This window comes from Aspergillus karnatakaensis, assembly GCF_047715665.1.
Source record: "Aspergillus karnatakaensis strain CBS 102800 unplaced genomic scaffold BJY04scaffold_3, whole genome shotgun sequence".
NCBI classification, from domain to species: Eukaryota; Fungi; Ascomycota; class Eurotiomycetes; order Eurotiales; family Aspergillaceae; genus Aspergillus; species Aspergillus karnatakaensis.
The window spans coordinates 564,265-591,145 of NW_027395715.1; the positions used below are offsets into that span (position 1 = coordinate 564,265).

The following is a 26,881-nucleotide window of genomic DNA, read 5'->3' on the forward strand; positions in this document are numbered from 1 at the left end:
AAGGTAGAGATAGGTGTAAAGAAAGTCGATTTAGGAAAGTGAGATGAGAGTAGAGGTGCCCGTCCGAGATAGAAGTTTTGAAATGAATGTATAAAAGAAAAAAAAGACTTCAAGAAAAAAAAAATATTCCTTGAATAGGAAGAATATGTAGGAAGGATGGAGTACCGTCGAGCGGAAGAAGGTATTTATACCCAGATCAGATTTCACCTATCTCTCACTTTGGAGTCAAAGTGAGCAGCTTGGATGAGGTTAGAAAGATCCATAGTACCGGGGGAGCAGACATTGGCATAGCTTGTGACCTGTCTGTTGGGCCCTATGAATAGCTAAGGCAACTCACTACCTGAGAATGAGATGAGTGAGTTGCATGTCAGGGCAGAAATCTGTATAGTATATAGATGACTATACGCATAAAGTCCACATGGCAGACCAGGGACTACGAACGACATGACTACCCCTGCTCTATCTTGCTACCGAAAGCTGTCAAGGCTAAATTATATCCACAGAGGCTACAAATCAGTACTCGACTCTCTACTCAACACACACACCAACTCTCCAAAACCACGCAGTCAATTGCAGTCTCCTAAGTAATACAAAGTAGGCTACCCAGCTTATCGAGACAACATCCCGGAGTACATCACTCCATGTAGAAAACCAATTATACGCAGATCCTGTCCCTGCAAATGTCCCTTACCCTCATTGGAAACCTCCACACATTGAACCGATTCCGCCACAGCGTTCCGGTCTGAGTCGACTGTCCAGGGATGATTGTATGTCACCGACGAAAGGTAGAATTGGGCCCCGCAGAAGCTATACTCGTATAGGCCGCATTCGATTCCAGGGTCGGCATCGTCTTTGTTGGCTACGTATTCCACACTTAAAAAGATTAGCATCAATTGGTTTCCCTTTGGTTTGGATGAGACAGATCGTGCAGGAGGGGTGAGAAGTGACTTACATCCAGGGGAAGTTGGTGCAGACCCCCAAGTCTTCGGTAGTAAACTCCTCTAAGTCAGAGCTAGATTGGAGCTGCGCATAGGCACGGTGCCCATTAGACTAGGATCATTAGGAACAGGGGCTTTGTTATAAAAGACATACCAGGATAACCCCGGCTTGTGCACTGCATGCTAGATTGACTAGAAACGAAGCAAGCGTTAGAAGTCTCATAGTGGAGTTTGCAGCAGAGAATTCAACCAAGTTGGAAAGCGGGGCAGAGGCAGCAGGGGAGGAAAGGGGTCAGGGTACTATTTGTGCTTATGCTTGTTCTCCCCAGCCCAGCCAGCTCATCATGCACCCCGAGCATGGCGTGGGACACTCGACTAGGTTCATCCCAACAGCCTGTCTACCCAGAGTGTATGCGGAGCACCCATCATTGACCAGTTGAGGATTACCCTGGTTGGGAGTTTGGAGTGGCGGAGCTGGCACCACCTTAAACATCCTGGTGAATACCAGAATTTCTAGTGCTCACCAACACGCACTCGTGAGAGACACAGAGTTAAGTCCAGTGTTCTATGATAACTCGCATTGGCATACATCTCATGGCACGCCGTAAACGGCCACAGAGTCCGTCCTTCAAGGTGGCCAGTGCTAGTTGCGATGGTCGTGCTCGAGAGAGGGAAGGGAACCGACCCCATGAAACCGCGTATTTATTTTAGTCTCCTAGGAACAGAATACCCATACTACCCGACATCTGAAAAGCAAGATAGAGGGTCTGATCCCACTACGTGAGTGTACAAACCCCCTCCCCCCCTAACGCAAATCGTGACCCCGCAAATGCTCATCCCCTCCACTATAGACCGAGACCAAATCACCGCCATCGCCGGCAGGATGCTCCCGTCTGCCTTCCGGGGCTTATTGTACGATGCTCTGGCGAATGGGTGAGTCATGCAGGACAGACTGTCATACAACGAGCACAAGATATCCCCAACATCATGTTTTATAGACACGAAACTCGTCCTTGGATATTATTAGTACAGAGACTTGCGTGCTGCATGCTAGGCCAGCTAGGAGAGAAGTAAGCAAAGCCAATTTCATGGTGGCGGTGGGATCTGAAAGTGGAGAGAGAGCTCGAGTGTGTATAAAAAGAGGATAGAGTCAAGGGGACGCAGGATGGGATAAGCCCTCTCTTTATGCTTCCCCTTTTGCCCAGCTCGGCCAGCTAGTCAGTCACACTCAGCTCTAGTGTCACACTAAAGAAACAGGAACTGATGTGGTTGGCGTTGTAGCCACATAGAAGAAACCCCTCCATCCACAACTCCGCAGCGAGCACCCCCAAAAGCAACATCTCCGATCAAATTACACCATGCATAGTCCACTCAGCGCAGATCCTTTCCCCGCAAACCCCTAGCACCCTCAAAAAAATCACCTGAGCATATAATTGCCCTGGGCAAAGCGCCCTCGCCCTCAGCGGTCCAAGGAGAGCCGAACATTATCGTCGCCATTGAGTTACCCAAGCATTGGCTGTTATCGTACAGGGTGCACGAGACTGGGACCCCGATGTCGATTGATGGCCACGGAGCGTAGTCTTGCAAGTGATCAGTATTTCTGGATAGAGAGAGAGAGAGAGAGAGAAAGAGCGAGGGGTGTCTTACCCCCAAGCAAAGTGAGTGCAGACTTCAGCTTCATCAACTTCAAAGTAGACTATGCGCTGGCCGTCAGGTGTCGTGAGCTTCTGCACATAGTCAGTGTGAGTTAAGTCAGGATTAAACAGGACTGGGGCTTTATTATAGAGAGAACATGAGGCATACTAGGGGGAGGCCGGCTTGTACAGAGCATGCTAGACCCGCTAGGAGGTAGGTAAATGTTAAGAGTCTCATGATAGGGTCTAGGGTTAAGTGATCAAGGAAGTTTGGAAAGACAGCAAAAGAAGGTGCGATAAACCCTTCTTTATACTTCCCTTCTTTATCTCAGCTCGGCCAACTGGCCATGTATGCTGAGCTCGGATGTTGCACTCAAGAAACAGGAGCTGATGTGGTTGGTCTCGCAGCTGCAGGGTAAGGTTCAAGGACCTCGGAGACCCTCGAATAGGTCGATCCTAACCAACTTGGAATCTTACACACTATAGGTTAGTCTAGAATGGTGTATCCTGGTCCAGAGCTGTCAGAGTTATAGCATGATTACAGAGTCCTTAATCTCATCTCACATCAGTTCCTGCATCATCCATGCCCCCAAGCCACTTGAACGCAGTAGACATTAAAGCCAGAAAGTGAGAGGCGATTCGGCCCCCTCCATTCTACAGCCAGCACTCCCAAAAGCAGCATTGACGATCGGATCGCTCAACGCAGGTCCTGCCCCCGCAGCCCCCCAGCAATTCCAAGATCAGGCCAGGTGCACTTGACCGACCTTGCGAAAGAGACGGCAGTGTCTGCGAGCCAGGGAAAGCCAGGTATCGCATGGGCAAAGGGGTCCATCCCGCAAGATGGGCTATCATACAGGCTGCACCCGGTATTTCTTGCTGTGCCAGTGACCTCTACGTAGTGCGTCCTTGTGAAGAATCAGTATTGGTTGGTTGTCTCTTCATTTGCAAAATGAACTTTTGAGCAGGAGAGAGAGTGTGCCTTACGCAAAGGGAAAGTCCTGGCAGACGTCACGGGTCTCAACAGTGAACTCCACCATCTTACTCAAGTCTTCGGCGATGAGCTGCATATAGGTTAGGCATAGTTTCCATATTACTAAAATTGAGCAGTAGATAGACATACCAGAACAAGAGCGGCTTGTGTACTGCAGACTAGGCCCGCGAGTAAGGAAGTTGGGGTTGAGAATCTCATGGTGGAATCGGATAGTAAGGAGGTTAGGTGATGATGAAAAAAGAACGGAGATAGAGGGGACCTCGGGAGTAACGCCACTCTTTATGCCTATCCCATCTTGTGCTCAGCTCAGCCAGCTGACTATGTACGCTGAGCGGAGCATTACAGGAAGTAATGTGGTTGGTGTTGCAGCACATCTGAATAGGGGTATCCTAACAACACGTTATGATTGGCCCGTCTAGAATGGTTTATCCTGGTTCGGCGTCCTGAGGAAACAGTATATTCACTGTTTTCTCGACCTGATCTCACTTCCGTACCTGCATCATCCATGCTCCAATGCCACAGGGATGGAGCTAGTAAGCAGCATCGACGATCTGGTCATGCATTCAGAAACCCATTCAATGCAGCTCCTGGCCTCTCAAACCCCGTACACTTTCAGGATAAGTCCAATAACGGTTAACCGACTCCACCACAGCACCATCTGAATTCCAGGGCTCATCAAGCTTTACAGTGGCAAAAGAACCCCACTGGCAATCGCTATCGTCGTATAGTTCGCACCAGGTTGTATCATCCCCAAAGTCGTCTCTGATAGCCACGGATACCGTGCTTGAAGAGGTTTCAGCTCTTGTTCATACTTTCTTTCATCCGCGTTGAGTGAAGGGACGAGAACGTCATTCTGTTTGGGCTGGAGGGGAAAGGTCTTACTCAAAAGGCAGGGCATAGCATTCTGCAACTTCCCTCATCGTAACTTCTTCTGTACGATCCTCCTGTATTCCCTTGATGGTCTGGATAGGCACGGGACGGTGTCAATCAAAGAGCATCAAATGGGGTAAAAGATAGCGAGAGACATACCAGGACAAGAGCAGTGTGTGTACTGCAGACCCAGTCAGCAAGGAAGGAGGCAAGTATTAGGGGCCTCATAGTTGCAGCCTGACAGCAGAGAGCTTGAGAGAGTGGGGAAAGAAGAGAGCTGAGCAGGGTGGGATGAGGGTAACCCCCACTTTATATTCTCCTTCCTCGGGGTAATCACAGTCCGCTCCCGTCGAGGTTGACGTTTGCTGGTGCAGCGTCGGACCCAGAGATACTGCACACTAGGTTTGGTCCAACAGTGTGGAATTCGGTGCTAAGCATGTCCTGGTTCGGCGTCATCAGAGATACTCCAGTATATCCAAAAAGTTCTTGACCTCGCGTCTCTTGACTTTTAACAGCCCTAGTTCAATCGTGATTCATCCTCTAATATTACCTAAACAAAGGTAAACCCCGTCGCTCCTCAACATCTAGTCCCAAAGGCAGTATCAACAATTATATCACCCCGGCTCAACGCAGGTCTTGCCCCCGCAAACCCCCATCAACCACAGGAAATAGCCCCCCAGCAATAAAACGACCTCACCACATCACCGACAGAGCTCCAGGGGTTCGAAACGTCCACTGCCTTTAGCCTATCACCCTGACAATCACGGCTTTCGTGCACGTCACACCAGATTTCATACACTCCGGGATGATCTCTCATGGCTACGTATATCGCCCTTGAAAGAAATGGTCAATGGGGAGAGTATTTAGAGGGGAAGGGAGCGCGCGTGCGGCTGGGAGTGAAGGGTGGGTGTCCTACGCAAAGGGGAGGTTCTCGCAGACGTCGCCTTTGTCAACAGTATAAGCGTTAGGAGTCTCATGGTGGGATTGGAACGCTAGGAGTTGGGATGGTGAGAAAGGAAGACAGAGGCAGCAGGGAAATAGGGATGAATGAACCTCTTCTTTATGTTTTTTTCCTCCTTTTTTTTCTTTTCTTTTCTTTTCTTTTCTGTTCTTCTTCTTCTTCTCCTCAGGCCAGCCAGCTGACCATGTGGGCTGAGGGGAGTAATGGCTGTCCGCTCAAGAGCCACACCAACCTTGGAAAAGCGCAGGAAGTACTGCGTCGCCGCCATGCAGCGTCAATTCCTATATACCTGGGGGTTATACCAATCCAGCCACCTGATTGGCCAGTCTGGAATGGTTGCCCCGGGTTCGGAGTTAGCGGAGATACCAATATCCACCGAGCCCATCCCATCCTCACCTCCAGTTCCACCTCTCCTCTCCTCTCCTCTCCTCCATCATCCATGCGCAAACCTCGCTGACATGCAGCACACCCCATCCACCTGCATGCCCCCACAGCCACTCCCCCCGGACAGCTGGTACGGCATCGACGACCCAGCTGAGCGCCGCAAGAGACAAAACCGCCTCAACCAACGAGCCTACAGTGTGTACCCACTACTCTCTATCCGTCCGATTTACTGACCTGAGACCTACAGGACAGCGAAAGCAGCAGAATTCTAGCAATAGCAATGGAGTCAAGAAAGCACAACCCACAGCGCCACAACTGCCGCTACCCCCGCCACAGAACCATCAGCTACAGCAACATCCCAAGTACCCTGAACCATCAAGCAACCTCCAACCTCCAGCAATCGAAATCGCCATAACAGCTTGTTCCCCCGTTGAAAGGAGAATGCTCACCCACCCCTCCGCCTCAAAACGCCAAATCCTCCTCCGCCAACTCGCCGAATACCACAACAGCTTCACCCTCAACAACCCCACAGCCAGCCACCTGCTCACTCTAACACGAGTCAATGTGCACCGCGCGTTTGTATCAAATATGCTCACCCTAGGAATCGACTGGGATCTGATCGTCGACGATAACGCCATTTCTCCATTCACGAAAATACACCCAGAACCAGCAACAGCATTAGCATCAGCATTACCTCCACCGAGACCAGAAGCATCCCCTTTACCAGATTCATATCCCGAAAACCTCCGCCCCACAGCTCTCCAACTCTCAACCCCACACCACCCCTGGATCGACCTCTTCCCCTGCCCGCGCATGCGCGACAACCTCATCAAACGAGGAAACGAGTGGGACGATGAAGAGCTGTGCACGGATATCATGGGGTACTGGGAAGGCAACAGCGCAGGGCCAAACAGTCTTCTTGTGTGGGGGGAGCCGTCGCAGGTGGAGAACTGGGAGGTTACGGAGGGGTTTCTGGACCGCTGGGGGTGGGTTGTTGACGGGTGTGAGGGGATTATGAGGGGGACGGAGGTTTGGAGGATGAAACGGGGGGAGAAGAGGTTGGTTTTGGGTGGGGTAGCTGGAGGAGAGAGAGAAGAAGAGAGCGAGATTGGCGGGAGGGTGTTTGTGATTTGATTGAAATTGGAAGTCCTCTTTCGCGGATGGGATGGGATGGATTGCGTAGGCTGGGCTACCTAAGTATCTAACCTTGGGATCGGAGAGATCATGATACCATAGTCGGGTTTGCATGGTTTATACCTATATAATAGGTTGGGAATAGTGAGGAGAGTTCGGGTGCAAAACGAAATCTGGATTGCTTGATAGCCTCTCTGATACATTGATATTCGGTAACATAGTTACCCGGCCACCGGCGCAAGTCAAAGAGCAAGCTGCTTTTAAGGAACACGCTCGAAAAGCTGCTTGGACTCATCTGCAGGCGTTATCTCACGACTCCGACACGCCTTAAACCCCCTCAAGCTTCGCCCGCGCCTTACTCTCCTCCTCAGCAATAACATCCGCCGGGATCTGATCCGGCGTGGTATTCACGAGCATGATCATAGGGAGCAGCGAGACGCCAAGGAGGGCAAACGTCACGATACTAGACACGCCAGTCAGTCAGAGACTCCTCCGAAACAAGCAGCATAGATAGATAGCCAGGGGAAAGAAACTGGAAAACATACAACCCAACCAACGGATCACTCGTCGTCTGCGTATTCATCCCATACGCAACCGCCTGCCCGATTGCCTCGATGCAGCGGAACATGGCTCCATTGCGGACATTCTCTGTAGTTGGACAAGAACATCAGCAAGATTATCTCCAATAAACGTTCACCATGGGATGGAACAAGAAGGAAAAGACTAACCCTGCGCATCCGTCGCAAAACTCGACAAAAGCCAATACATGTAACTCTGGCTCAGCGGGCCTGTCGTCTGCACAAAGAAATACGGCAGGAAGCTCTTCGCGTACAGACTATCGCTCCAGTCGATGTGCCCCGGGTTGTTCTTGTTGAACCGCACCTGCATGACGATGCTCCAGATGTAGACGCCGATGTTGAGGATCACGACGGTGTACAGGCCGATTTGCGCGCGGCGCCGCTGCGAGAGGGATTTTGCGTCGAGGATGAAGCCGAGGCCGAAACAGCCGATACTAATATCTATGTTAATATGGCGAGATAACAGGGAGGGGAGGAAGAGGTGGACTGGGGGCAGGGCTTACATGCAGAAGAATGGACTGATGAGTGAGGACAGGGCGCGGGCGCGCACGGAGAAGTAGGTTCCTAGGTAGGTGGTCCAGGTGCCGCTGTTTGGTTGGTTAGTTTGTGGTCTTTTGTAGATAGGAGGGGGATATGTACGTGTAGAAGAAAGACCACAGGGCCCAGCCGGAGGAGAGGATGATGAGTCTGGATGTCAAGGTCTTTGCGATCCGGCGGATTTCCATCTTCGTCGAGAGGGTCTCTGACGTGACGATCTTGGTTCCGTCTGAGCGGACGACGCGTTCGAATGGGGTGATTAGGAGGGCGAAGGGGAGGCTATATAGTTAGTATGGGGTACGCTTGAAGGTACTGTTGTACTTACGCAATGCATTCAATCACCACAAATGCAACGAATGTATCAGGAGTGACTCCACCGTCAGCGCCTGGCTGGTGGTTCTTTGCTAGGCTATAGGCAGTGTTAGTTTACCTCTCTGGTATGTGGCACACGACATACTTGATAGCACCACCGACGAGCTGTCCCAGGTTCCGAGACACAATCCACAGAGCAAGATACTTTCCACGAGCGCCAGACGGGGCAAGGGTCATGATAGCACCGGCTTCAGCGACATACCAGCAGGCTGTTCCAACACCGCTGATCGCACCGCTCAGAATGAGGTACTACACTTGTTAGGGTCTTGCTGTGCATGTCCAGAAAGTTAACCTACCCATTGGTTCCCGAATTTACTGTTGCAGTAGTATGCAGACCCTTGAATAGGGAAGGACATGGACCCGATGACTAGAGCCCATTTGACTCCGATTTTGTTCACGATAGGGCCGCCGAGGAAGCACACTAAATCGTTAGTATGTTCAAAGCCTTATGGAATCAAGTTGCACATACCAACAGCAAGCATGGCATATCGAATAGCCGTCGAGATATTCGACACCTGTGGAGTCGCCAGACCACCACCACCGAGGCCTACATCTTAGCAAACTCGGAGACAGGGTGTACTCCGTACAGACTCACCAGTAATAGCATCCGACATGGCCGGCCCACAAAACGCCTGAATACTCAACAGAATCATCTGCGTGAGACTGTGCTGCCATATTCTCTTCCACTTGGGCACAGTAGCCCTGTAGTGATCCATATCCACGCCTTGTGTGATTTCCGCCGCCTCGACGGGCTCAGCAGGAGGGTCATCGTGCGGTTTCGTAGGAGATTTAGAGTCGGCCATTATATCTGTTCAGGATTGCAATGGAAGAGCTATAGAGAACGCACCCTCCAACAGGATGACCGGTTTATATACCCTGCCCAACCCCAACCCCAATCCTCCATCGCATATCTCCCTCTTATCTCGGTGGGTCAATTCCCCACGATTATCTCGCGGGCAGAGAGGGTGCCATGGGGATTTTGTAAGACACTGGAAGGTCCACGCGGACGAGGCCCTAACCGGTCTTAGCTAGTGAGTAGCATTGCTTCGCCATCTGGGCGAGGCTTGTGGGGTTGGAGTTGGAGAAAGAGGTGATAGCCGAGGGAGAGTAAGCTTGGCTTATCAGTTATCGTCACAGTTTATCAGAGCTATCGCTCCGCCGGAGGGCCTCCGAGGTCGGTTGGTGGTTGGCGACTCCAACGCCTGGAGGGGCGGAAGGTCCACGCGAAATTAGCGCCGTTGGCATCCCGACTGCATCTCCGCCGTTGGCATACACCGGTCTTTTGCCTTTCTGGTGGTTATAGTGCGTTGAAGGATCAAGATATTGCGATTGAGTTCACATGACATCCATGGCATGATCAGTTGCCGACTTCAACATCATCTCTTCCCTGAACTTATCTGCCACTCAACTCCCTCTCTACCAGGGTCTCCCACCAACACCAGGCAGTAACCAACCAAAACCCACCGACAAACCCAAAATGCCCTCTCGAAAAACAACCAAAATAATCATCGTCGGCGGCGGCGGCACCCTCGGCTCCTCAACAGCCCTGCACCTGCTGCGCGCCGGCTACACCCCGTCAAACATCACCGTGCTCGACGTCTACCCGATCCCGTCAGCACAATCAGCCGGACACGACCTGAACAAGATCATGAGTATCCGGCTGCGCAATAAACCCGATTTACAGCTTTCGCTCGAGGCGCTGGAGATGTGGCGCACTGATGAGCTGTTTAAGCCGTTTTTCCATGCTGTGGGCATGGTGAGTCACGACGTTTATATACAAACTTTTCTCCCTTTATGGTTTCATTAGGTATAAGTAAGTGAGAGTATTGTGCTGATGGGTGACAGGTCGACTGTTCCTCCTCCTCAGAAGGAATCAAAAACCTCAAGAAAAAACACCAAGCGCTAATCGAGGCCGGGGTCGGGCTCGAGAAGACGAATGTGTGGTTAGACAGCGAGGAGGAGATTCTAGCCAAGGTGCCGCATTTCACGAGGGAGCAGGTGAAGGTACATACCTACCTACCCACCCACCCACTATTGCCCACCTACATCCTCCCCCAGTAAACAGCAAATGAGCTAACTCTACCAGGGCTGGAAAGGCCTCTTCTGCGGCGAAGGCGGCTGGCTTGCCGCCGCCAAAGCCATCAACGCAATTGGCACCTACTTGCGGAGTCAAGGTGTGAACTTCGCCTTTGGAAGGTAAGTAGCATATACGAGTCATCCTCGGCGAAAACCAATCCCCCCTCCTCTAACGGGCCTGCAGTGCCGGCACATTCAAAGCCCCCCTCCTCTCCACAGACGGCACAACCTGCACAGGCGTCGAGACAATCGACGGCACGAAATACCGCGCCGACAAAGTCGTTCTCGCGACGGGGGCGTGGAGCCCCACGCTCGTCGACCTGGAGGGCCAGTGTGTCTCGAAGGCGTGGGTATTTGCGCATATGCAGCTTACGGCCGAGGAGGCGAGGGTGTTTAAAGATACGCCGGTTGTGTATGATGGCGAGTTTGGGTTTTACTTTGAGCCGGATGAGTACGCCTCTAGCATCACCCTTGTACCCTATCCTCACAAGAGCAACAGGAGCGGATACTAACTGTAAGATTAGGAGCGGGGTCATCAAAATCTGCGATGAGTTCCCGGGCTTCACGCACTTCAGAGAACATAAACCCTTTGGCGCGGACAAACCAATGCAGATCTCGATTCCGCGCTCACATGCCAGGTATCCGACGGATACGTACCCCGACGCATCGGAGGGTACAATCAAAAAGGCAATCGCGCGGTTTTTACCTAATTTCACGGAGAAGACACTCTTTAACAGGTCTATGTGCTGGTGCACGGATACGGCGGATGCTAATCTTTTGATCTGCGAGTATCCGAAATGGAGGAATTTTGTCCTTGCGACGGGGGATAGTGGGTGAGTTCATCCGCCTTTCCTTCTAGCGAGGTGGAGATCGAGGAATGGGATTAATGGGCGTGCAGACATAGTTTCAAGATCCTCCCTAACATCGGCAAGCACGTTGTCGAGCTACTCGAAGGCACGCTGGATCCAGAGCTTGCGAGCGAGTGGCGGTGGAGGCCTGGAGGGGATGCGTTGAAGTCGAGACGGGCGGCGCCAGCGAAGGATCTGGCTGAGATGCCGGGGTGGAGGCACGATGCGAAGCTTTAAGAGGAATTCCATGATCGGACTAATGTATTGTATGATTTATGTACCGCCGGGCGAGATGTGTATTCTAGGTGCGGTGCTGGGTAGATCATGATCGGGGAACATAATAACCTGTATCAGGATATGATGCTGCTGTATATGTCTGCTCCGTAGCGGGTGCTTACTCCATCACATTTCGAGCGATCTACAACTGAATCTACTCATGATCTCGTCTCTGCATAGAATCCTATGTGGTGCGTTTTGTCGTTTGCCGTAGTCTGTAGAAGGCCCCATAACGTTTCGAGCATCTAAGCCCGCGGGGGAAAAGGTCATGCCCTGGGGACTTAACAAGCTCATTATGAGCTGCTGTCATACCTATGAACCAATATCCTGGTCCATGCCGCGGTTGTGGCGCAGGTATAACCGATCCAATCGACCCTGGACCCTTGTCTAGCTTGGGTAGATGTATAGATGCGCCTAAACAGAAATTACGATTTCCAACACTAAATCAAATGCCGTGACGCACGCCCAGAGATGCAAAGTCAATGGATGGGATTGCGCTCCTACGCGCAGTTCGCGCAGCATGGCATTGAACCACTGAATATGACCTCGGCAGGCATGTAAACAGCCTGTTCCGGGTTTTCGGTGTATTGAAATTGGGCATCACTTTGTCATAGCCACTTCTGAAAGACCTATCGATAGAAGCCGTGTACAGCCTGTTCTTACATGGTGGGTGGTTGAAGTTGGCAACTGGACGATACGAGAGGGCTGGCTGAGCACGATCCCTGTCGGTTTGCATGCATCTCGAGACTTCCAAGGTTCGAAACAGCCTTGTTTTTGTGAGCCATAAAACCCCTACTGTGACCCCGGATAATTATTCAAGTACTGCTAAGCACCAGTCCGTGTCAACCATGAGCTCACCTATTAGCGTTGGCGATGTGATACTCATAGCGAACGGGCTGGTTGCCGCCTCTAAGAGCCTCAGGGACTCCATTCCCAACTTTATCGAGCTGATCTTTCAATTTGATCTATTCTATCGAAGCCTTTGCGCCGCAGAAGAGCTCTACAAATCAGGGCGTCTCAGCTCAAAGCAAAAGAGCCATGCGAAGCAGATTTTCAGAGGTTGTAAGAGGGTGCTAGACGACCTAGAAAATTTCCTAGACAAACGCAGCAGCCTCACGACAGAATACCCAACGTTCAAAGACATGGCAAGTGTCACTCCGGGGAAAGTGAAGGATTGGTTGGAGAGGATTCAAGCCCAGAAGTCGTATCTGATAATCTTCCACACCGAGCATGCCAGGTAGGGGTTCGTCGTCAGATAAAGTTTCCAGACATCACTAACTTGTCATAAGCACTTGCCTGATTGATATAAAAAGAAGTGGACTTGAGACTAACCGGACAGTCGCACAAGCAAAGCAAGCCATACTTGAAACCAAGCAGATAGCTCGTGATACACTGAAGAGCACGGACAACCTCAAGCAGGCCCTTGACTTTCTTGTATCCAGAGAACTCTCAAGAATCCAGGCCAGCTCGTCAATTTCGGTCTGCACTACCGATTCCCTCTCGACAAACGGAGAGCACTGGGCTGCAATTCGTCGTCGGCTCGAAAGCAAAGGCATTTCCCCCGGAGTCTTGAAGCAGTATGGCGACGAAGTCATATCCCAGATGGAAAAGATTGTCAAAGCTGGTGAGAAAGATCCAAGTAAGTGATCTACTGCTCTTCTACAGCAGCCCGACTAACAAAATGAAATGTGCAGTTTTCACAAACGCTACAGATATCAGAAAAGACCTCCTGGCGGCGACGGAGCAGAATGACTGGAGCGAAGTAAAGCGCATCCTCGTGGACAACCCATCTCTCGGCCTAGAAAGCATTGAAGCCCGCCTCACCTCCCAGCTAGCAATGCTTCGGCACGCATGGGACGTCGTCGAGATCCTAGTCAATAGAGGGTCTGATCCGAACGAGAAATCGGCAGATGGTCAACCAGCAATTTGCGTTGCAGCGGCGTGTGGAGCCTGGGATACTGTCAGGATCTTGGCCAATCGCGCCGACCTCGAGGCAAGGGACAGCTCAGACCACAACGCACTTCTCCGCGCCGCGTTTCTTTGCTGCTGGGACATGGTATATTACCTCGCTGATGTAGGGGCGAATCTCAAGGCCGTTGCCGTGGGGCCCGTCGACGACGCTGCTGGAAGGCCTCTCTCTCGCACGACCGTCGTATCATACGCTGTTACGTACCACGCCTGGGATCATGTCGCGCGGTTGCTAGAGAGGGGAGCTGATGCAAACTCGCTCTCGTTGACTGGAGATCCGATACTTATCACTGCTGCGCAATTTGCCCGTTGGGATATCGTGGGCTTGCTTGTCAGGCACGGAGCTGATGTGAACGCCGAGGACAAGGCTGGAGATAGGGTGCTAGACTATGTGAGTGAGGCGAGGTTATGTGAGTTGATTGAATCTTCAAAGGGAGAGAACGTTGGGCTTGAGGACCTTGAGGTCTACCTGCTAGAAGAGGGTGCTGAACGCGGCACAAGAAGTCAAGATACATCAGCATTCCAACTTCCTCCGTTGAAATCCCAAGCGGAACAATGGGGGGTATGGAAGGGGGGAGTCTGGAGGCAGCTTTGAATTCGATAACTGTTTTTTCTTTGATTCTCCTTCGTCACACTGTGCTTTGTCGGGGTAGGAATATAGGGCGCATAATAGCATACTGGAGCACAGATGTTAAAGCCAACCTGCCTAGCTGTGAAGAAAAGATGCCATTGCCAAATCCTGACGCGAGGAGATCAAAGATCAAGGTTCCTGTATGCTCTGAGTCATAGTGAACTCTCTGAGTCATAGTGAACTATCAACCCCGGAAGCCGCGTCCTAGGCCCTGTACCTACTGCATTGGTAGTATCCAGTTGCGACGAGGTCAGGAACGGGTGCCCAGATGAAGTCTGGCCTATTCATTTCTGTTTTAATGATTCAGCTTCTCTGCTAGATAGAAGTTTGCCAACGCATAGAAGCTATAGGCTGCTCGTCATGGAAAACTAGTCAAGCATAATAACGGAAAGAGATCTGATTATCTCAACATCTAGCTAACCAACAGACTTCTAAAGGAGTGAGATAGAAGGTCACAAAACATTCCATACAAGAAGGCAAGAAAAGACACAGGTCTAGAGGATTGGAGCCAATCGATCAAGTTGCCAGGGGTACCGAGTCGGCGAACACTCGAACAGACAAAGTCGGCAGCGCCATGGTATTGTCAGCACCTATCCTCTTTGTTCAGAACAGAGAGACCGAGACCAATCCTCGCGAGCCTCCAACCCCTCTAACACTCAAAGCTGCAAGTCGTCGTGTCCGAATCCCCAGCAATGCCGGCATCGCTCTCCTTGGTGCATCCATCCTCATTGAAGTCCGCGTGCTGGTCGGCGTAGTCGATGTAGCCGTCCGACAGGTCAGTGTTGGTGTGCACACTGTACATGTTCCGTTAGCGAGCCTATTCCCTACATATTGATATTGATAAAAGCAGGGAGAGAGAAATCAAGCTAAAGCAGAGCGGAAGCTGGTGTTCGCTTCCGCTCCAGCCGGCACGTACCAGACTTGGTAAGGCAAGTTCGAGGAGTAGCAAGCGTCGCGGACAACAGAGTTGCACGCGTCATTGACGACGACGCTGGAGCCGTCGCCGTAGAAGATGGTTGCGCTGCATTGGAGGGTGTTGTCGCCGCCGACGATGGGGTTCTATCAGCACGATAAATCGGTTAGAGTGGCTAGTTGATATCTATAATGTGATTGCGGATGTGGATACCTGGCCGCGACGGGAGATGAGCTCGATGCTGCAGGTTGCTGCTGAGACGGCGGGGACAAGGGCCGCGAGGAAGGCAATGACAGTGAACTGCTTCATGGTGGTGGTGTTGGATTGATTGGTGTTGAGATCTAAATTGAGCTGGGTTGGGTTGCTTGTGTCTTGCTGCTGCTGTTCTGCTGGATGAAAAGAGCTGAAGAGGGGAGTGGCAGCGGCTTTATATACCTGGTCTGAGGCCTTGCTTGCCAGCTCTTCAGTGTAGGCTTCAGGTACAGGTATTTAGCCCTCCTGACGCCGTAGCCCTGAACAGCATGTTTGGTACCATAGGCATAGGAGAGGCACAGAGTACGCTGCGGACAAGCTTACCTGCCTATCGTTCTTGATTCTTACATCATAGCCAGCATCTTCGGATCTTCGTATAGAGCCAGTCCGTAACGCTATTGGCCAGCGAAGCGCGCATACTTGTTCCTGACGACTGAAGAAACCCTAGCCCCACTAACTTCCAAGGTCTATACAAACGGCCCCCAAGGATCGGCAACAGTAGAGGGAGCAGGATCGCACTAATAGCCCTGCCAAGAGCGCCGCAGAGTCAGTAGCAGCCTAGCAGGTGCTCACTATCTGTGCGTGAGTGGATGAAGCTTCGGAGGTTTCCGGTTCAACGCTAACATCCAATCTATTCATGATCCTGGGGCTGGGGCTATTGTATCCCGACTCCAGGCCCAGCGGAGACTGGAGTATACTTCAAAGTTCGGTGTCTCCAGAATGGAGCCCGTAGTTGGCCCCGCACAGGATCCCGACGAGGTGGTGGCCCAATTCTGACTGGCGTCGGGGCCGTTGCGAGTTGCATCCCTCCGTATTCGTGTAAGCACTAAACACCATAAGACTAGGTAAGCCTTTAACTAGGGAAGTGGAGAGCTGGGCTGTACTGATTTGTTGCAGCCCCCAACGGTCAACTTCCGGGGAACCCGGTCTTGGCTTGCGTCAGTTTAATACTGTTAAAAGGGACAAAGGGAGTTGAGAATACGCGTACGGGATAGTTGCCTGTTGGGTGAGTTTGAAGCTATTCCTGAAGTACTACGGGGCATGTACGGTCCATTGGCTTGGATCTCTCAAACCTGCCTGTAGTCTATCCACTCCGCTAAAATAAACCCTCATCTATTCTCAATATCTAGACAGCTACCACCTATGTATAGAATACTCACAACGCCATCTCCTTCAACCCCCCATAAACAAGCTCCTCCACCCCCTGACTCAACTCAAACACCCTCTTATCCCCAAACGGCAAGACCTGCGCACATACGATCCCCGCCACGCCGGTTTCTCTATCACACCACCATCTCAAGTTCGGCAGACCGCTCCACTGCGCCGTGCCTAATGCTCGTCCCGTCGTCCCGCCGGATAACAGGAATGTGAGACCCCAGCCTTGGTTGTCGCCTGAGACGGTGGGATGAAGACCGGTTGTGGGTTTTATCAAAGGCGGTTTGGCGGAGGGCATGTGTTTGGTTGTCAATGAGGGGAGGTGCGGGATTTGGTTGGTGAATATTATAGATATTGTTGAGGGAGAGAGGATCTGGTTTGAGGTGAGGGGCGATACGCCGTTGTTGAGGAGGGTGGCGAGTATTTCTGTCAGCGTGTTAGCATGTGTAGAGTTACATTGATGTAGCAGGTATATGGAGTTGGGGGGGGGGCGGGCAGAGAAACGGAAAACAGAGGGGGACAAACGGGCATAATCCCCTGGCGTAGAGTAGCACCCCGCGCCACCACTCATAAACAGCGACTTGGCATCGCTCTCACTCTCGGGGTCTATCTTCAGTGGTCGTTGCAGAAGATGATCTCGCACGGTTATCTCACCGTTCTTATCTCTCTGGTGCATGTATGCGAGCTTGCTCTTCATTTCCGGGGATGGGACCATCGAGATGTTTTTCAGGCCCAGCGGGTCGAAGATGTTCGATTTCAGGTAGGCGTTTAGGGACTGACCGGTTACGCGCTCGATGACGATGCCGACCCAGTCGATGTTGATCTACCTCCGTTAGTATTCACATCGAGCAAGCGCAAGGATATGGGCTTAGGTTGAGTCGACTCACTCCATACTCCCAAACCTCCCCAGGCTGATTCACAAGCGGCTGCTTAAAGTCCTCGAAATGCCCCGAAAACTCATCGTACCCTGCAGGTCGACTATGATCACGGAGGTACGGGTTGATGAAGGAGTATCCGAATCCAGCTACACACCATCAGCACTGTACATTGCCCTCAAGCTTTCCTCCAGCAAGAGGAAAACAGAAAACTAACCAGTATGCGTCAACAGCATCCTCAACGTAATCCCCCTCTTCTTCTCCTCCAACGTCCCATCCGGTCGCAGAACCTTCAAGTCACTCCCTAACTCGGGACAAATCCCCACGAGCTGCTCCGCGTCGTCAAGCGCTAATTTCCCCTGTTCGACGAGCTGCATCGCCGCAATGCCAACGATGAGTTTCGTGCAGGAGGCGATCCAGAAGACATTATCTACGGACATTGGTTCAGGGCTGTTGAGCCCGCAGGCCCCGCCGGTTCCGGCGAAGAGCTCGTTGCCATTTTTGTCGACGACTGCGACTGCGACGCCTGGGAGGCTGGTTTGGGGGTCGGTGCAGGCGGTTGTGAGGAGGGTTTGCAGGGAGGAGATTGTTTGAGGGGGGAGAGGCATGTTGGCGAGGGAGTGTGTAGGTGTTGAAACAAGAGGAAGGAAAGGGGGTCGGATGGATTGAGGATGAAATCAAACAGTGCCCCTCATGGATCGTGGATCGTGGGGGTTCTCCGACCCCGAGGCGTCATTGACCCACTAGAAAGTGTTGATCGCTGGTCTCAAACACCTAGGCTCGACTAAATCCGATCATCAAAAATCGTCAAATCTCTCTGCTCCTTCTCTTCTGTCCTTACGTTCGGAAGGTCTGTCTTTTCTGACCGAGTCGGCGCGGAAGAGCACGCGAGGACTTGACAGAGCGGAACTGAACTTTACTCAACACAGGAGCAGCAACGGCCGTGGAATTCAATGCGGGTGTCTTGTGACTCCTGTGTGTTTCTCTTTTATCTATCAATGTTTACTGAGTCTGGATACAGCTAGACCTCGCCTATAGAAACATTGAGTTTCAGAGGCCGATGGCGGGAACGTCACGGAGCATACATGCAACGACTTATGCGCTGATTCTCAAAAATCGTCTATTGCAACTACGGTCTTGCTATATCGGTACGGAGAACGTGGAGAGTAAGTTGCATTAGGCGCGGAGTGAGGAGACTATCATATCATATGCGTGCTGAGCCACATGGGTTGCAACTTTCCAACGCCGCGCGACGACACCCTTGACATTACATTGGCAGAATCCTAGGGAAACGGCCGATACACCAATCTGCCCGGAAGGAAAAGGGGGTAAGAGATTGTAAGAATCGAAATGAAACGAGTAGACAAATATGACCAGCGAGCGTAGCGAAGAAAAGAACATGAAGCCAACCTGAGCAGCATCACAGGCGCAACGTAAACAAAAGCCAAGGCCTAGAATATTTGTAAACCGGATATTAAAGTAAACTGTGCAGAACGCCACCGTGACCTTTTTCCACCTTCCGAACCTGATGTGTTTTGAGCAAGAATGAGATAGATACTCAAGGAAGACGCTGCATAGCACCGTGCACACAGTGAGTTCCTGCAGCCACAAGACCCATATGCACAGGCACTCCCTGGTCGCAGAGCCACCAGTTGCCGCCGTCCTGCGAGCAGATCACGGTTCCAGGGACACAGCCCTCTTTAGCGTCTGTCAAGGGGGATTCAGGGCGCAGGGCTGGGACTGCTTTTGCGTTGTCGCCGTCGAAGAACGAAGCGACCATCGATTCGATGCCGTGCAGAGCCGGAGTAGAAGGCTCAGCTGCGGAGGATGAGGGTGGGATATTGGCAGAGGAAGAGGGTGGGACATTGGCAGAGGAAGAGGGTAGGACATTGACAGAGGAAGAGGGTGGGACAGCGGCAGAGGTCGTCTGAGCCGCGTGGATGAGGGCAGATGTGGTGCTTGAGAGGGCGGGAATAACTCCAGCGTTTGAGTTCGAAGAGGTGGACGCGGAGGAATCTGTGTTTGGCGCCTTCGAGGTGCTCAGGAACGGAGCAGAGCCGGAACACTTGTACCCCTCGCCAGAGAGAGAGCCCTCCACTGACGGTCCTGGGAGAGGAAAGTTGACCTCCTGCCCTTCGACGGTCTTGCATTGGCCGGGGCCGTTGATGTTTGCAACGAAGAGCGGCGGAAGACTGCTGAATGCGTTGGCGCGGGAGACAGATGTGAATCCTTCCTGGCGCGCTGCACCCCCAATTGTAACCTGCGCGCAGTTCATATACATCTCGCGGTTGCCGATTTTGTTGAACCAGCTCCAGCCGAGAAGGGCTTCGCCAGTGGGGGCGTCGGAGGGGACGGTGAACTTGTAGCTTGTCTGCAGTGGGCAGCCGCCGAGGATGGAGTGGATGACTGAAAAGGTCTCGCCCTTGTCGTAGGAGAGAGAGATCTGGCATGAGCCTCCGCCGTGTGTGGCGCTGCCTTGCAGCTCAATGTCATATTGCTGGCCCGGGCTGTAAGTAGCCTCAGAGTGGAAGGGGTCGTTGGCGTATCCTTTGCAGGGAAAGTCAGAGCCATCGGTTGACAGGGGATTGGTATATGAGTAGTCTTTTTGGCCGCTGGCTGCTTGGTTGAGAGGGCTGCGGATGGGGTATGGCTTGGAGAGCTGGATGTGGCCGTAGGTGGACGAGACCAACAAGGCGCAGGTAAGGAAAAAGCTCTTCATGGTGAAGGTTCGAATGCTCAGCTTTGAAGCACCAGGCTGTGAAGTGAAGCAGAATTGGTAACTGGAGGAGGTTGAAAGGTCAGTTTGATGCTGCATGGCTTTTATACCAGCCATATATCGGCTGGTGGAACAACACCTGAGGACTTACCGATTGACAACGCAGCAGAATAGCCCAGTAATGAGAGACAATGTTCAATAGGCTGGAAAGTGTACACAAAGGAGGGTATTATCATAACACAGCTTGTAGCCAGAAGTCTCAAGAGGGGAAAGATGGAGACAAGTGCGACGCAGCACTCTTTCAAGCAGCCTCTTAAATAACAAGCCATGGCGTCTGGTATGTTAGAGAAAGATTTTTCTTCGAAAATATGCCTTGAGCAGGGACGCTGAATGGCATGTTCCAGCTCTGGGGCGACCTCGTCGGCGCTGATCTCGCGAGGAATGTTGGCGTAAACAATCCGCAGATGGCAGAGGACTTCTACGCCGTACTCTCATGGAGTAGATTCGAGGGCCTCCCTTTTGAGGAGTTTGGATTTTGAAAAAGAGTCATCTTGAAGGTCCAGCTCCCTTTTGGTATATTATAAGGCAGTCACTGAATAATAGGGGCATTAGTGGAGCACACAATTGCATTGAGGTTATTCAACTTCAAAGGATAATTAACAATCGAATAGCAACAGAAATTTACAGTTGAAATGCCTTTTCAGTGAAGATGACAATAGAAGACGACGTCAGCAATAGTAGTGTAGAGTGTACAGTCCTACAGTGAGGCGAACCGAGCGGCATCAGCATTCGATCGCCACTAAAATCTCAGCAGCGGCCACCCAAGATCGCACGCCGGTCGCTAACTCCCCTGCACTTAAGGCTTGAGCTTGTCCCAAGTCTAATTCAACCTAACTATTTTTCCTTTCGCGTCTCGCGTCTTCAATCTTCGCCTCACTCCCACTCGCTCCCCTTTTGCTTCCTCGACGTGATCTTTCTCGGCCTCACGCGCGCCACGATGCACCGGGGTCAGCGTCAAACTCCTTCCCCCGTTTGATCGAGATTGCCTGCATAATCGCTCTGAATGACTCTGCGAGTCCTCCCTCAGCAGAGGTTCGTCCAGCATGCCGCCCGTTTCCACAGCGCCTTGGAATCCGGCCCAGCCCGCTCGGTTCGCCACACTGCTCGATCGCTTCGATCATGGATGACCTCCGTTACTGTGGCGATCCCGATCGTCTCCGTTCCAAAGCCTGATTTCTACCTTCAATGCCGTGCTTATAGCGTGGCAACCCCTCCACCACATTCCTATTCCCGACGATCCGTTTCGAGGCTTGCGACGACTCCATTGACCGCAATACCCCCTTTGAACTTACCTCTAGCTCGGTCGCTGAGCTCATCAAACGCAATGAAAGAGTCTACAGCTCCAGAGACGCCATTGAAGGTTGAGGATGAGCAGACTGGAGATTTTCTGGCAGGAGCTGACACGGGAGACACGCGTTCAGATGGAAAGCTCGACAACCTCCCAATGGACCCAGAGTCCGACGAGGACGTGCCCGTTGATGCGGAGGAGCTTCAGGAAGCTCTCTCCCGACCCCCGGCCGTCAACAGCAGCTACCTACCCCTCCCTTGGAAGGGCAGATTAGGATATGTAAGTAATGAGCGATTATAATTGCACCTCTCCTCTAATTGTTTCTCCTTAGGCTTGCCTCAATACCTACCTTCGATATTCCAATCCACCCGTTTTCTGTTCCCGCACTTGCCGGATAGCTTCCATCCTCGAGAATCGCCACCCACTTGCAGACCCCTCGCAACCTCCCCATGCTACAAAGAACCGGCCGGACCGGGAACAGCCCGCAGATATCGCACGCGGTCAGGCGTACGTGGAGGCTATAGGATTGGCGAACGCCCAGGACTTGCTGAAGCTGATACGGTGGAATGACAAATATGGAATCAAGTTCATGCGCTTGAGCAGCGAAATGTTTCCGTTTGCAAGTCACAAAGAGTACGGATACAAGTTGGCTCCTTTCGCAGCTGAGACGCTTGAAAAGGTCGGCCGTCTTGTGGCAGAGCTCGGCCATCGTGTGAGCGTACACCCGGGTCAGTTCACACAGCTAGGATCTCCTCGAAAAGAGGTGCTGGAGAACTCAGTCCGCGATTTGGAGTACCACTCGGAGTTGCTGCAGCTGCTCAAACTGCCTCCACAGCAAGACCGCGATGCCGTCATGATTCTCCACATGGGCGGCGTGTTCGGCGACAAGGAAGCAACTCTGGATCGCTTCCGCGAAAACTACCAAAAGCTTTCACCAGACGTCAAGAATCGGCTGGTCCTTGAGAATGACGATGTCAGCTGGTCGGTTCACGACTTGCTGCCGATCTGCGAAGAGCTGAACATCCCGATGGTACTCGATTACCACCATCACAACATCATCTTCGACTCCACCCAAGTCCGGGAAGGCACCCAGGACATCATCGCTCTCTACGACCGCATCAAAGCGACATGGACGCGCAAGAACATCACCCAAAAGATGCACTACTCAGAGCCCACCGCGGCAGCCATCACGAACCGCCAACGCCGGAAGCACAGCGATCGCGTGCGGGTTCTCCCCCCTTGCGACCCCACAATGGACCTAATGATCGAAGCCAAAGACAAGGAACAAGCCGTCTTCGAACTAATGAGGACATACAAGCTCCCCGGCCACGAGCTCTTCAACGACATCACCCCCTACGTCCGCACCGACGAAAACAAACCCTTCCGCCCACCGCGCAAGCCGAAGAAGAAGAAAAACGACGATTTCGTCGACCTCGAAGCTCAAATCCCTCCTCCCCCAATTGTCCCTGTCGAGGAAGTCGGGATGGGCGGGCCCGAGCGCCGCGTCTACTGGCCTCCGGGTATGGAAGAGTGGCTGCGCCCGAAGAAGATTGTGCGGACCAAGGCTCTTAAAACTCCTAAGTCGTCGAAGAAGGCTCCGCCGCCGGAGCAGGATGTTGACCCTGACTCTGTACCGCCGACGCCGACGCCGAGTACCCCGGCTTCGAAGCCGAGGAAGGCTGTTGAGCGCACGTCGAGCGTGAAGAAGCGGGCGTCACGGAAGCGGAAGGCGTCGCCGTCGCCTGAGCTGGAGACCCCGTCTGCTTCGGATGTTGATGTTGATATGCTTGATGGTGTTGAGCCGCCGGCTGATGAGGCTAAGAGTGCCGGAACTCGTCGGCGGCGACAGGCAAAGGCTGTTAACTACGCTGAGGACAGCGAGTCGGCTTGATTCAATATAGATATATATTGTACTATAGTGTAGAATAGCCTTGTTATACGTGTACACCATGAATGGAAAGTTAAGAGCTGGTAATAGGGTTCTTACGTACTTTAGATATATCCTGGATGAAATGAGCTTGATTGTTGTCTCCGTTCTTGTCTAGAGTGAATTTACACGAGTTCGGAATATATATATCGGACATCGGACCAGGAGGAGATTAAGTGCGAGGCGAAAAAGCCTCTAGAATGATTACCAATAGTCTTAATAGTAATCAGGCGACCTCATGTCTCTATCAACGCTCTTATATATCACTGTATAGGTTATTTTTGCAGCTAAGGTAGGCTCGTGATAACAGGTGAGAGCAGCTCTACTAGCCTGGCGAGACGACGGTAACGTCACTGAGGTTCAGTTCAGCCCAGCTTCCTTCCCCACAATTCAAACAGGGCGTTACCTACACTTTCACTCTGCATCTTCCCTCGCAGCGAACCGGCCATTTCAGCGATTTACTTAGTCTCTCCTGCTGCATTCTCCCAGCGACGCTCCATCAAGCGATTCCATTGTGAGATTCCCCCTTTGTCGGGCGAGCGCCTCCTCGGTCTGTCGTCTCAGCCGCTGTTGCCTTGAATGTTTCCTCCGACAAACTCCAGGAACCACGCTAATCCAGCAAAGACCTCAATCCAGATTACATCTCTGACAATCTAAACCAGATCTGTCAGAACAACCTCGAATCTGGCTCCGAAACCTTTCCCTCGAAGTCGCTGGCGCCTCCCGCCGCCAACCCCCGCGAAGTGGCCGGTACCACTCCCACAACCACACCAAACATTCCCACCCCGTCGCTTTTCAAACCCGGACCCCAAACCAAAAGGTAGATTCTCGCGTTTCTTCCGATACATCTTCGGGCCCCACGCGGGCCTTAGAGCACACCTCCGGCTCTGGAACTTCCGACACGAGGTCCTGCCCGCGGTGCGGCACCGGGCGCAGGCCAGAGTCTACCGCGCCATCCTCCGTCGCCAGACGCGCCTCGCGGAGCGATCTACGACCGGAAACCTCGGACTCACCGACCTCCTCGTTGGACGGAGACGGCGGCGCCGGGGCGTAAGCGGGCTTGTCGGGGGCCTGCTCGTGCCGTTTGAGAAAGCAGCGCACGCGGCGGGGAAAACGGGTAGCGGGAGCGGGCGAGGACCAATGTCGGAGTACGGGCCGCCCTCGTCGTCGTCGACATGGGGCTCCGCAATGGGGTATGGGCGGGAGCGGGGCACGCGTCGCAAGAAGGTCTTTGAGTATATCAAGGCGGCGAATGAGTTGCGGCAGTCGTATACGGCGCAGTGGACGGCTCAGCGGAGTGCGGCGAGGGATTACAATGATGAGTATTTGAATACGCCCGGGGCGTTTCCCGATGTGGAGATTGCGCGCTCGGGAAATGAGGAGATGGTGTTGTTTCCGAGTTATGCGAGAAGGTTGGATCGGAATAAGCTTGCTGAGGCGCAGAGGCATCGCAGGGATTCGACGGATACCCTGGAGGAGTATCGCGGGGGATTAGATGGGCAGGCACAGGAGTTGCCGGAGTGGGAGACGTTTGATGATGAGGATGCGGTTGTTGCTGTTGATGTACGGGGTTGGGTGTATGCGCCGTATCGTGGGCCGATGACGAGGAAGCAGCGGTTGGCTGTTGCGCTGGCTCGGCGGTTGACGGGTATACCCGCGCCTACAAATAACACGACTGGTCTTGATGGGACGCATGAAGATGAGCCGCGCATACCGCAGTCGACAGAGAGGAGAGAGGAGGAGATTGTTGATACGGAGGCACAGTCGATCATCAAGAATGTCGATAGAGGGAACGAGTCGGGTTGGAAGGCTGTTTCTGAGGCACTTGATGACGCTCCAAGAGGTCCACAGCGTACACCGACAACGGCCTCGATTCAATCCACGCAGTCAACACAGACGGCTCCGCTTGACAAGGATGAATTGTCCATTGCCAATTCACATTTAATGGAGCGGATACGCCCGTTCTTGACCAACCCAATGACTAGTATGGCCGTGACTGTGTTCTTCTTCAACGACAAAGATAGCCAGTCGCGGAATATCACAACCAACGAGTCGGGACACTTCTCTATTCGAGCGTCGTTATCATTTGTCCCAACTCACGTTCGAGTTCTTGCGTCGGAAGACCTCTCGGCTGTGAAAGAGGTTGAAATAATTGATCCGACTGGCGTCAGTTTAATCAGTGATATTGATGATACGGTGAAGCATTCTGCCATCGCAAGCGGAGCGAAAGAGATGTTTCGGAATGTGTTTGTCCGTGAACTGGCGGAACTGACCGTCGAAGGCGTTACGGAGTGGTATACAAACCTAGCTAAGCTGGGCGTGGAGATACATTATGTCTCCAACGCACCATGGCAGTTGTACCCCCTGCTGGATCGCTACTTCAAGCAGGTAGGCCTTCCGCCGGGCTCCTTCCATTTGAAGCAGTACACCGGTATGCTGCAAGGTATATTCGAACCTACAGCAGAGCGAAAGAAGGGGTCTTTGGAGCAGATTATGCAGGATTTTCCAGAACGGAAGTTTATCCTCGTTGGGGACAGTGGAGAGGCTGACCTCGAGGTCTACACCGATCTTGTGATGGCAAATCCGGGCAGAATCATTGGCATTTTCATCCGCGACGTCACCACGGCTGAGCAGACGACGACATTTTTTGAAAAGTCCGTTGATCATTTGGAGCATACTCCCGCTCGAACTCGAAGTACCCCTGACCTTGTCGATCATTCTGATAGGGCTCCTAACCGTCCAACGCTACCGCCTCGGCCACCACGGATGGCTTCGGATCCAGTTGTAGAGGCGAAGAGCCCTGAGAGTGAGGAAGACCTCATTGATCTTTCGGACGAACCAATTCAGAAAGCCCCGTCCCCGGAGAAGCCAAGGGCACCACCTACAGTACCCTCTAAGCCGTCTTCTCTGCGCTCGGTTACAAACACTGCCGATCTTGCAGACAAGCCTTCGCTGGCGGGAACACCAATCAGACGCAAACCCGCGCCGCCTCCCAGACGACGCGCAGGTGACTCCGACTCGCTGTCCCCTGGCGAGCCCATATCCGGACGGTCATCTCCTGGTGACAGCAGCGACAGCAGCCCACGAATCAACGCCGCACCAAACCGCCGCCCAGTCGGATCCCGCGAATCCAGCGAAGAAAGCCCCAAATTCGTCAAACAAGCACCACCCCCTCCACCACCCCGTCGCTCCAACACCAATGCCTCAGCGATGAGCTCCACCTCCCAACTCAGCTCAAACACCCGCCTAGCACCAGAGCTTCCTTCATTCTCAACTCCAACTACATCCGGATCATCCACCCCGGACCGTCTCAACCGCTCTCCCGCCCCACCAAGCATCCTCCGCTCTCCTGCGTCCAACCCCTCTCTTAGTAGAACGAGCACCAATGCCTCAGACTCGTATCCTCCCTCTCGAGCACCCTCTGTGAACTCGACAGCTCCTCCGAGGCAACCGTTGCCGAACAAGCGCGAGGAACTCTGGCGGAGACGCTGGGAACG

General features: G+C 52.6%; 10 protein-coding genes across 10 annotated transcripts; 4 read left to right on the forward strand and 6 right to left on the reverse strand.

Moving 5' to 3' along the window:
* Nucleotides 1–608: 608 nt before the first annotated feature.
* BJY04DRAFT_213378 (uncharacterized protein) lies at nt 609–1,161 on the reverse strand (the record flags this gene model as incomplete). The annotated part of the gene is made up of 3 exons (XM_073714864.1): nt 609–873; nt 953–1,050; nt 1,093–1,161. The coding sequence occupies 3 exons, from the start codon at nt 1,159–1,161 to the stop codon at nt 609–611; spliced, it is 432 nt and encodes a 143-aa protein (XP_073576433.1).
* Nucleotides 1,162–3,552: 2,391 nt separating this feature from the next.
* On the reverse strand, nt 3,553–3,761 carry BJY04DRAFT_213379 (uncharacterized protein; the record flags this gene model as incomplete). The annotated part of the gene is made up of 2 exons (XM_073714865.1): nt 3,553–3,633; nt 3,693–3,761. The coding sequence occupies 2 exons, from the start codon at nt 3,759–3,761 to the stop codon at nt 3,553–3,555; spliced, it is 150 nt and encodes a 49-aa protein (XP_073576434.1).
* A 292-nt stretch (nt 3,762–4,053) lies between these two features.
* Nucleotides 4,054–4,670, reverse strand: BJY04DRAFT_178016 (uncharacterized protein). Its single transcript, XM_073709677.1, has 3 exons — nt 4,593–4,670; nt 4,446–4,525; nt 4,054–4,346 (listed from the first exon to the last, which is right to left on the reverse strand). The coding sequence occupies exons 1-3, from the start codon at nt 4,659–4,661 to the stop codon at nt 4,139–4,141; spliced, it is 357 nt and encodes a 118-aa protein (XP_073576435.1). The 5' UTR covers nt 4,662–4,670; the 3' UTR covers nt 4,054–4,138.
* Nucleotides 4,671–5,852: 1,182 nt separating this feature from the next.
* BJY04DRAFT_204818 (bZIP transcription factor) lies at nt 5,853–7,098 on the forward strand (the record flags this gene model as incomplete). The annotated part of the gene is made up of 3 exons (XM_073713538.1): nt 5,853–5,973; nt 6,026–6,836; nt 7,047–7,098. 3 exons carry the CDS (start codon nt 5,853–5,855, stop codon nt 7,096–7,098), a joined length of 984 nt encoding a protein of 327 aa, XP_073576436.1.
* A 141-nt stretch (nt 7,099–7,239) lies between these two features.
* Nucleotides 7,240–9,202, reverse strand: BJY04DRAFT_213381 (major facilitator superfamily domain-containing protein; the record flags this gene model as incomplete). Its single annotated transcript, XM_073714866.1, has 10 exons — nt 7,240–7,375; nt 7,458–7,560; nt 7,641–7,924; nt 7,994–8,077; nt 8,130–8,306; nt 8,353–8,436; nt 8,485–8,648; nt 8,696–8,820; nt 8,869–8,946; nt 8,995–9,202. The coding sequence occupies 10 exons, from the start codon at nt 9,200–9,202 to the stop codon at nt 7,240–7,242; spliced, it is 1,443 nt and encodes a 480-aa protein (XP_073576437.1).
* Nucleotides 9,203–9,876: 674 nt separating this feature from the next.
* Nucleotides 9,877–11,560, forward strand: BJY04DRAFT_213382 (NAD(P)/FAD-dependent oxidoreductase; the record flags this gene model as incomplete). Its single annotated transcript, XM_073714867.1, has 6 exons — nt 9,877–10,155; nt 10,245–10,403; nt 10,486–10,595; nt 10,660–10,926; nt 11,000–11,308; nt 11,374–11,560. The coding sequence occupies 6 exons, from the start codon at nt 9,877–9,879 to the stop codon at nt 11,558–11,560; spliced, it is 1,311 nt and encodes a 436-aa protein (XP_073576438.1).
* Nucleotides 11,561–12,447: 887 nt separating this feature from the next.
* BJY04DRAFT_213383 (ankyrin repeat domain-containing protein) lies at nt 12,448–14,162 on the forward strand (the record flags this gene model as incomplete). The annotated part of the gene is made up of 3 exons (XM_073714868.1): nt 12,448–12,836; nt 12,889–13,238; nt 13,294–14,162. The coding sequence occupies 3 exons, from the start codon at nt 12,448–12,450 to the stop codon at nt 14,160–14,162; spliced, it is 1,608 nt and encodes a 535-aa protein (XP_073576439.1).
* A 2,357-nt stretch (nt 14,163–16,519) lies between these two features.
* Nucleotides 16,520–18,001, reverse strand: BJY04DRAFT_228425 (serine hydrolase domain-containing protein; the record flags this gene model as incomplete). The annotated part of the gene is made up of 4 exons (XM_073718839.1): nt 16,520–16,944; nt 17,044–17,341; nt 17,406–17,542; nt 17,611–18,001. 4 exons carry the CDS (start codon nt 17,999–18,001, stop codon nt 16,520–16,522), a joined length of 1,251 nt encoding a protein of 416 aa, XP_073576440.1.
* Nucleotides 18,002–18,951: 950 nt separating this feature from the next.
* Nucleotides 18,952–20,112, reverse strand: BJY04DRAFT_213385 (uncharacterized protein; the record flags this gene model as incomplete). Its single annotated transcript, XM_073714869.1, has 1 exon — nt 18,952–20,112. One exon carries the CDS (start codon nt 20,110–20,112, stop codon nt 18,952–18,954), a length of 1,161 nt encoding a protein of 386 aa, XP_073576441.1.
* A 982-nt stretch (nt 20,113–21,094) lies between these two features.
* Nucleotides 21,095–23,432, forward strand: BJY04DRAFT_178027 (UV-endonuclease UVE-1). The gene is made up of 2 exons (XM_073709678.1): nt 21,095–21,736; nt 21,789–23,432. The coding sequence occupies exons 1-2, from the start codon at nt 21,173–21,175 to the stop codon at nt 23,346–23,348; spliced, it is 2,124 nt and encodes a 707-aa protein (XP_073576442.1). The 5' UTR covers nt 21,095–21,172; the 3' UTR covers nt 23,349–23,432.
* Nucleotides 23,433–26,881: the final 3,449 nt, after the last annotated feature.

Coding starts and splice junctions, on each gene's coding strand:
- BJY04DRAFT_178016 (XM_073709677.1), bottom strand. CDS start 4,661: ATGAGGCCCCTAATACTTGCCTCCTTCCTTGCTGACTGGGTCTGCAGT. Junction 4,526..4,592: donor CACACACTGCTCTTGTCCTG/GTATGTCTCTCG, acceptor GTGCCTATCCAG/ACCATCAAGGGAATACAGGA. Junction 4,347..4,445: donor TGCTATGCCCTGCCTTTTGA/GTAAGACCTTTC, acceptor AACCTCTTCAAG/CACGGTATCCGTGGCTATCA.
- BJY04DRAFT_178027 (XM_073709678.1), top strand. CDS start 21,173: ATGACTCTGCGAGTCCTCCCTCAGCAGAGGTTCGTCCAGCATGCCGCC. Junction 21,737..21,788: donor GGAAGGGCAGATTAGGATAT/GTAAGTAATGAG, acceptor GTTTCTCCTTAG/GCTTGCCTCAATACCTACCT.